We start from the raw sequence: 9,800 nt of genomic DNA on the forward strand, positions 1-9,800 counted from the left end.
AGATTCTGCATTGCACGATGCAGTACGACTCTAAGGACCGTAATCACCCATTGTAAATCATTCAGCTTGCAGTACTATAGTAGGTGTACTGGATTTATCTGAGGGTAACAAATAATTTGCAAGGCAGAAGAGTAGTTGAACTGTACCAGATAATGCTTTCCCTACTATCTAAGAAATAGCCATGAATGACCACACTCCTAGCACCTCACAGCACATTTCTCTGTGTCAGCAGGGAAAGATGAGCACTGCAGACAAGATTCCAATCAAGTTCTTGCATGTGCTGTTTCCTAATAGCTGTCCCCTCCTTTGTTCAGCTCCTACAAAGGACCCTCTTGGGTTATGTTTTTTTTTTCAAGTGACTGACACAGGGGCTTAGAGTGGAATTCCTGCTGTTTGCTCATAGCCCTTAAAGATTAGTTTCCTCAGAGGCAACAGAAGTAAGGGAATATGGCACAAATTCAGGTCCAGAAGCTGAAAAGGAAACAGTTTAACATAGTGAATGAACCTTATATATACTACGAATACAGCATTTCACACAATGACAACGGGAAAGTAAACTTTTTTTTTTTTTTAACATAAACACTACAAACTGGACAGCACATCATTTGAGACTGGTTTTTATATTCAGGAAATTAAATACATATAAAAAGTGTCAATCATCCAGGAGTAAAAAACCTAATTCTTAAACATTATAACAAAACAACACTAGTATCCATTACCAGCAAGTTTATGTCAGGTCATCATCATTTGAATAAGGAAATGTTACTTCCTAGCATCAAATGGCACGTTTGATACATCAGATATACATATAATGTAATTACCTCAGTGATATGTTCTAGACAAAATACAATCCTGTTTTTTAAGTATAACTTCATCACAATGTTGCTATATAGCACTTCTGTTAAACTCATACAGCTTACAAACCACATTTTGGTAATTCTAGGTGTCTCTGATTATATAAGGATTTATTATATTATAAAAACTTAGTCCATCTTTCTCTTTTTTGCTTTAGGAGGAGTTTTGGAGGTACGTTCATTTTCAGGGCTTGGTTCCCACAGTGCATTTCTTACAAATCTGGAAGCTGCTCCTTTATCAAGTTTAGATGCCTTTTTCTTGTCTGCAATTTCTTTGACCTTGTTCATATATGTTCTTATTCTCTCCTAGAAAAAAAAAATACGTTTCACACCATTCTTTCAAGATTGCTGCTAAAGTAAAATCAATGAGTAGAAGCACTCTGCACGGCATACTTCTGTGACCAAAATACACAGAAAAAATCACATCTTCTAAATACGTACCAGGCTCTTTGCAAACTTCAAGCTTCCCTTTTAGCTGATTTTCCACCACAGATATCTACTGTACTAATATTTGCATGACATCCATCACCAAATGTACATGAAATACGACAAATTTACAGTGAGACAACAGAATTTTATTTATCTTGCAAAGTTAAAACACAAGATATTGAACCTGATAAGGAATTTGGCCTAAGATTTCCAGCTGTACCAGAGGTTTCTTTCATAACCGCAAGTAACTAAGAAGTCTGTTGTCTGCTTCCACTGTCATACCATAAAGCGAGGGAATACTTTCCTTTCTTGTCATCCTTAGTCTATAATAACAATTTAGTGCCTGTGCTTTTTTAAACAAAGCATGGCTCCGATTCAGCCCCGTCCCAGTTTAATAATCTCATCTATGTACCCACTCATCCTCAGCTAGTTCTGCAATTGATAAACAAGGGTACTCTGAGGGTGTAATTAAAACCCTTTAAGACGGGAATCACCCTCTGAAGTGCTTGCTTCTCTCCACTAAGTAGAGGAGACACACTAATTCTGTAAAATACATAACTTGGCTGACAGATTTCACATCTAGATATTTAGTCCAATTATGGCCTTGAACTCCAGGGGCTTTAGGTGTTACTGTAATACAAGCAATAAACAACAGTAGTGTGTGTGTAAAGCACATCCAATTCATGTGTCAGGTAAAACAATATATAAGTGTGGATTAATAGAACATTTACAGATACTGATAACTAAATACATGCTGATAACCCACACAGCCATTGATAGCTTTTTTAATCAGGAACAAATGTTACAAAATCTGCACTACAAAACTGATTTTCAGTTCTTCAGTGACCCATACAAGCAAATGATTTGTCAAAAAGTTGGATGCTCTTTCCATATCAAAAACCTAGCTTTAATGAAGACAGCCTTACAGAGCCCGAAATCATGACAGACTGCAGTATTTCTTTGGTGACTGAGATGGCTAATGAGAACAGGTGGCAAACCTACATGCATCGGCATGGGAAGAAGGAGCTGACAGATGTCAAAGTGGCAAAAGAAATGAACTCTGATAGCTTGAATGTGAGCTTTATTAATATCGTTTGAATTCCAGTATACTCTCTGTATATACAGAAGGAGCAATTCTAAAAGCAAAACAATCATGACAGAACAGTCTTTTTTACTCCCTTTCCACACAAATAAGAACATTACAATGCTCTTGGAAGGAAGGAAAGCACATTCATTCACCTTCATACTTGTAAAAGGAAAAGAAACCTGGATAAGAATTTAGCCTATGATAATTCACTCATTCTTCAAGTTAAAATGACTGGCAATTGTGAAGTAAAATACCGGCATAAAATATCCACAGCAGAAGAGTTACAATTTATTTTTAGTATACCTAAATTAACACAATATTCAGACACTATATAATATAGGAGGAACAAGAAACTGATTGAAAGCTCATGAAATATTAACTGATCCATTTTTTAATATGATACAGTCTAGACTACTGAAAATCTCACAAAATTAAAAATAGAAGTATTGTTATTCAGCCTAGCTTTCCACATTTTTCAGTCCTATCTTCCATTACGCAGCTTACGTAAGGATTACATTTAATCTAAGTATATGACAGTTGCCCAGATTTAATGTTTTCATTTATACAGGAATTAAAATGTGTAGTTTTAAGTTTTGATTTCTATTTTTTTCTTCAAGCTAAATTATTTGATTTTTTTTTGTCAGCAGAATTTTCAAGATACCATGGTTTCTATACTGTAGTCATGCATCTAAATGGAATATAGAGACAAGCCTAAAAGATTTATTATAGGTTGTAAATATGTCACTAACGCAAAATTACTGGACAATACACATAGAACCGGTGCCAAAAAAGCTTTTAGCTTTGTTGCTGAACTGGATTCTTTACTGCTGAGAAAATGAATTAATGGAGGACTTGGAAGGGGGGGCTCTTTCCCGTCTCTGCTAGTAAATCAACCACACTATACTTTCAGAGTCATACAAAAGCAAGAAAAGGCAGCCTCAGAGATTAACATGATTCCAAGTATTAAAAAAAAAAAAAAATGCCATATTGGAAGTGATAAATTATTATCAGACATGTAACATTTTTCCATTTAACAGATACAAGTGAAGAGCTATTCCTGTTCCGAATTCAATTCTCAAAACAAAGGTGGGGGAACAGGAAAGATAAGATGATGACACTGTTCATCTTGTTCTTATTTCAGCAGGCTCTACAGCGATGCTTTAAACTGTATTGTTGGGAACTGAAAATATTACTTCCTTAATTTAAAGAACCCAGCAGGCCATATGAACAGGCAATTATATAACACTATGTAGCATGTGTGTGCTATTATGGCAACATACCAATTTTAAACACAGATTTAAATATACATTTATTTCTATGAGTTAACTGTCCTGGGAAAGTAAAGTATGGCAATGCATGCATACATTGTAAGAATCTTACCAGTTCTTGTTTCACTGGATGTTCCTTTGGATTGATTCCCTGAGTAGCCAAGTATACTATAAGAAGAAAACACAGGTTTTTTTGAAGTGGAAGGCTGTGATGACCAAGGGCCCAGTCAATTGGTTATATAGAAAAGTATAGTTTCCACATAATACTATTAACCTTGGTGTTAACTGTACAGTTAAGTATCTGATGCACTATAGTAATGAAATATTGCAGTTATAAATGCATATATATAATAAATAAATAAAAATACATAATGTGGTTAAACCTTGTCGTTTCAAGGACTGAAAAGATTGCCAACAACAGGAAAAAAAAAAGGCACAAAGATCTTCATGCATGTACAAAGTCAGCCTTTGTAATTAGCAATTTTTGATTTGGAGTTTCAACATCATTTACCCCAAGAATGGCAGTAATTTGGGTCCTCAGGGTAATTACTAGTTTTTAATTATTTGGCTATGAAATGTGGTTATTTAATGTTTGCAGCTGTCTAGAAAACGTTCAAACGGTGATCATTTGAACTATTTCCTATCATATACTTACCCCAAAACATTGAATTTAATGTGTATGCTGAAACCAAATCCAGCTTTGCTTGCTCAAGAGGCTCTAACTAGAATGAAAAAAAAAAAAAAACATTTACACATTACGCAAGATGTGCAAAATTTTAGTAATATTCCCATTTTATAATTGCATATGAATGCATTCATATACACTGAACGAGCTTTTTTTTTTAAACAACACAAGTTCACTGAGAACATATCCAAGCCTACTTTTCCTGCCATCACAGAATCATTCCCTCCTCTTCAAGTATTCACACCATTTTTCCAGTTCGGTATTACATGCCACAATCCTAGATAGCCAAAAGCACAAAATCGATTAACACGTAGCTCAGACTATTGTTCCCATAGTCAGGGAAGTCCCTATTTTTTCCACAGAAACTTAATTCAAAATAGTTTCTGCTACCACTGGAATTAAAAAGAATGTCTTAAGATTGCTGCAGCAAGTATGAACATTAACACTATACATATTAGACTGTGTTCAACACATGCTGGAATACTTAGGGCTGCACAGCAAAGAAAGAATAAAGGTAATGGGTTGTGTTTTTTTTTCCTTCAACTGTCAAAGTCAATTTATTGTTTTAGTCCTATAGGATTTCCAGAAACTCTGATAAGATCATTGTACAGCTCACTAGTTCAACATGGATACTGTCAAAAGATTGGTGTTGTCAAGACCATTTTCTTCATTTATTTATGTTAGAAATCCTCAGAGAATAAAGAAGTTCCCTCACATGTTAGCTTTTTCTTGCCTTTAAAAAAAAAAAAAGTTATATGTTAGGTCCTAAATGTTAGAAGACAAGCTTGTATGAGGTCTTCAATCAGTACCTTCCTCTATCCTTATGTCCTGAAGAAAAAACATAGATTTTACAGACTTGTGCTTATAACACAGCTCGAGGAGATATCTTTGGTTTTCAAGCACCAGATTCTGGAAGTCTGGACTTCTAGAATCAGAAGATCAATTCTCAATATTGCCAAATCATCTTTGCATCCTTCTGTATTAACCAAGTTCCATGAAGTTTGTAGTGAAAAGGTCTCAGACAACTGTTAGTGAGCTCTCCAGTCCAGAAGAGCACTCAGCATGCACTTTCAGGAAGATCAGGAATAAGGTGGAATGCCCTTTACCTAAATGATTTGCTGGGAGGATCATCACTTTCTACCTTAGAAGAACATGTATTTCATTGCTTCGTTTGTAACAGCCTCTAGGTACCTTAGAAATATAAGTGTCAAACATTAGGGTAGGAAGTGTCATATTTGTCTGTACAATGGCTAGCCAAACAGACGCTTTTATTCAATTCAGGTTCCAAACTACTCCTGTTTTGATAACAGAAAGGCTGTTGAAAGGAAGATGATTTACCTTTTGGAGAAGCTCACTTCTAGGAACAGACATCATTGTTTTCAGCATCTCATCTACAGAACTAAGAGATTTTTCAAATGCTGTAAGATAATCATGAATTTCAGTGGGGTATTCTTCTGTGTTGATATCATCTTCTGACATTTCCATCTGGAAAAAAGAAACAAAAACAATAATCCTCCTTACAGACTCAAAAAGACTATTTAAAAATACAGCGTTAACATTTATTCATTAAACATTATAAAAAACATCTTCTGAAGAGTTCTAGCAAGTAACATCAGTGCTGACACAGTTAAAGGACCTGGGGTTTCAGGGATATCTCTCAACTGATGCGCAGAATTGCATGAAGGAGCGTTAAAAATGACATGACTGGAGTACCTATTCTTGTACCAGCCCTAAACCAGTTTTTAACTTTTATGGTCTGAGATAGAAATTATTTGCTTGTGTAAAAGAAGTGCTCCATAAATCACAGTACATAGAGAGCTGCACCAAGCCACAGGCAGAACACTAAGAAAGCAGCGATAGGGCTTCAGCCCATCTTAGGAACAGACATTACTTCAGCTTCAAAGTGGTTATCCTGCACCAGTTATGTCAGGGTCAGCTACATCTTCCAATCCTACATTTAGGATTTGGTCCAAGAAACTCTTCTTGTGGACCCTGTATCCGGTTTTTGGAATTCTCTATGGGGGATTATAATCTGCGATATAACTCTACCAGTAAATGATGCTGAGCTCATTTTAATTTCAGAATACTCTGCAAATCTTGAGGACCTATCCACACAAAGCAACTGTGAGAGCAGCAAAGATGTGAAAAATCCCAGAGCTCTCCATTTTTGATCCGAGCATTCATGGTAACATGGCACGGCTACTGCCAAGCCATCTGGCTGCTGGCTTACGATCAAGATCTTTAATTCCTCTTTAATCATAAATCACTTATTATCTTGGGGAGTTGATGTTACTTAAAGATATGCTATTTTCTACAGCTTCTACTGACTGAGCAATGATTTTTTTATTTATTTTTTTTAATGTTATAAGGAAATAAATTAAATACATCATTTTCCTGCCCATTTGTTGGGCTGCATCAAGAACAGTGTGAGCACCTGGAGCACCGCAGCCCCTTCTATGTGGGGTCAGTGTGATAATCTCACTCCCAGCTGCTGAGTACAGGGGGTGGGAGCATTAGTTGGAGAAACTGCACTTTGCAAGTTTGATCTATGAACACCAAGTCATACAGCCCACGCAAACAGCAAGGAAACAGCAAACAGCTGTCACATCACTGGAGTTTGTTTTAGATAAAGATGTGATTTTTCCCTTTTCCTGGCAAGATCTTGGTTTGTGTGAGAGAGGTTTCTTTTTATTTATGTTGTCTTCTGGAGGTCAAGCAGGACAAAGACTGGGATGAAAAACAGTGTGGAGCTATTTTACTCAGGCTTGCCGACAACTTGTTCTTAACCACACCAGCATGATGCCAAACATATAATCAGCCAGTTAAGAAGCCCAGTTCCATTGCTGTTATTTGCATGGTTTAGAATGATAATCCTACTCGGCTGCATGACTTTTCATCCTGGTCAGAGTTTCAGAGTCAGTACAGCATTACAATATGTTGAAGGTCCTCTCCCTACCCCAGCACATAACTCACTCCATCTAAATACCGTCTCAGTCACCTGCAGCATACCTGAACAAGAAAGATGAGTTGAGCTGATGAGATACTGCCACAGAAAGACAAGGTATCAATACAGCTATTTCTGCCCTGCATGACAATATTGTTTGCATTTCATTCTGTCCTGGCTACCTGCACCCTTCTTAGGCTGACTGAGCGAGTCCACTGTCTCTGTTGCTGTGTTGTAGTCTTAAAACGCAGCACAAAAACCACACAAAGCTACAGAAGAAACTAGACTCTCCCAGCTGTTGATACAGTTAAGCCTGGTTAGAAGCTATCTGTCAGCGCACAGTTACTATACTTAAGCACACAGGGACAGAGGTGTAATCCGATCCAACAATATTTGGGGCTTTACCATTCTCTCCAATCCTTTATCTACTATGGTCTAAATTTTATAGACGCGTGAAAACACTGACAAATTTCAACTTTTCTCTCTCCCTTTATCAGGACATCCGGCACCAGAAACTACAGAAAAAAACAGCAAACTCCTACAGCAGGAACATGTCACCAAAGCTAGTCCAAGCTATTTCACCACAGCTACATGGACAAACAGGCACTGCAACACCCATGACATCCTTCTCAATCTCCCAAGCTCAACCTAAAGAACAAGGCAGAAAAACAACAGCAAGATAGAAGGAAAGAACAGATGCAGCCCAAAATACATTTTTCTGTGATTGCTGCCTCATGAATCAGAAAGAACTGCCCTTGTAAGATGATGTATTTCCTTGGCATTCAATTAGCAAAGAAAGGGAAAAACTGCCTCAGCCTTGCATAGAAGAAGGCTGCACGTTACCATGAAGCCTACCACACACAGGCTAAGACTGCTGCTGCTGCCCTGGGAGAGGCAAGAGTTTGTTGGACTTGTGTTTTCTGTTCATTTAAATGGGAACTAGAGCAAGTTCCTACTCCTGCTGTGTAGGGACTTCTCTCTTTTCATTAGACTATTGTTTCAGCATTACTTATCTCGAAGCAGGATACATTACAGCGTTGGCACATGCCAACAACACGGCAGCAGTCAACAGCCTAAAATAGTTTTGAGAGCATTAAATCAACAAGAACAAACTTTACACTGCGTTAGAAAACAAGTACACCGGAAAGTGTTTCTGCCAAAATCAACACAGACTGCACAGTCACACCTGCTGAATGACAAAGCCAAGGATGCGAGGAACTAAGACCTATCAGTGGCTCTGTAAACACACCTAAGGGCTACGCTGCCCTCAATAGTTACGTTTCAGTGATTAAACCATAAACAAGATTTCCTCAAAGCTCTACAAGTGTATCCCTATGCATTTTGAGCAAGCAGAATTTTAATCCAGTTCCTGAAGTGGATGTTAACTGCACAGGATTTCTTTGTTGGATTTCAACTGTTTTTTATTTGCCAGAGAGATCCGACTTTAAAAATTAGACATAGTGCAAATATTCAGATAAGTGGAGATAATGAAAATATTTGCTGGGTAAACATATGAATAATAGGGAAAACTAGGGGAAATAGGGATAAGAAAGCATTTTCATTATCTAATAATAATATAATGCAGAACGCATAATCTGTGATGATAGTACTTTATAAGATCTTTGATTTTGAGAACAGAAAGGGAAGTTCACAACCCATAAGAATAAAATAGAAAAGGTCTACTATGATTAAGAACACTGAAGCAAACCAGAAGTGAAGAAAAATGTGGCATGACTTCATAATATGAAGCCAAAACAGCTTTCCCTTTCCTCTGAGCTCAAAAATTCCCATGTAGTTTACAGGAAGAAAAGCCTAGAAGAAATAATGTATTTGAGGAAGAAAACTTTAAATCACAAAAGTAACAAGTTTTCCTCATGAAGAGGGTTTAATTGCATTTAAGTCTGATTAAAAAGTCCCATAAAATGAGTTTTCACAGGTGGTAATTCTTATTTATTCACCAATACAACTACATTTATGTGAACTTCTACTTAGAAAACAAGGAACATCTTGTTTTCTCTCCAGTTAACATAGTATAAACAGCAAAGAATACACTCAGCATTCAAAAGGGGAAGGGACAGAAATATTGGAAATGAAATGCACAAAAGAAACATGAAAGGGGGAAAGCAAGAGAGATGTCATCTTCTGCAGACTATATAGAAATGACTAAATGCAGTCTGCTACAGTGCTAACGTGGCTATTGATCTAACTGCATTAAATTCTGTGTTACGGAATTTTATATTAAAAAAACAGATGACTGCACACAAAGCAATTAGCAAAATTGTCTATGTCCGTATTTATCTTCCAGGAGAATGTAGAGAACTCTGCAGACTCCTTTCAAGAAAAGCACACCCATGGCAGGCATACAAATGTAAGAAAAGGAAAAAGTAGAACTGTGGATAATTTGCAGGTGGCTTTTATAAATAATCTCTGAATTTACATGGTGCTTTAACACAAGCCTCAGAAATCCACTGCCAGCTGTCTTTAAAAAAAGAAAAGAAAAGAAAAGAAAAGAAAAGAAAAGAAAAGAAAAGAA

General features: G+C 36.8%; 1 protein-coding gene across 4 annotated transcripts in view; it reads right to left on the reverse strand.

Annotated features, from left to right (window-relative positions):
- Positions 1-601: 601 nt before the first annotated feature.
- Positions 602-9,800, reverse strand: part of C1D (C1D nuclear receptor corepressor) — an 18,686-nt gene continuing 9,487 nt past the window's right edge. For all 4 annotated transcript variants that reach the window (XM_035320325.1, XM_035320324.1, XM_035320326.1 and 1 more), the window contains exons 2-5: positions 5,662-5,808; positions 4,294-4,360; positions 3,751-3,806; positions 602-1,160 (exon numbers count right to left, since the gene is read on the reverse strand). In XM_035320325.1, coding sequence (XP_035176216.1) covers positions 984-1,160; positions 3,751-3,806; positions 4,294-4,360; positions 5,662-5,808 — 447 coding nt within the window. In that variant the 3' untranslated portion in view covers positions 602-983. The remainder of the gene's footprint in view (positions 1,161-3,750; positions 3,807-4,293; positions 4,361-5,661; positions 5,809-9,800) is intronic.

Source organism: Oxyura jamaicensis, chromosome 3 (genome assembly GCF_011077185.1).
Source record: "Oxyura jamaicensis isolate SHBP4307 breed ruddy duck chromosome 3, BPBGC_Ojam_1.0, whole genome shotgun sequence".
NCBI lineage: Eukaryota > Metazoa > Chordata > Aves > Anseriformes > Anatidae > Oxyura > Oxyura jamaicensis.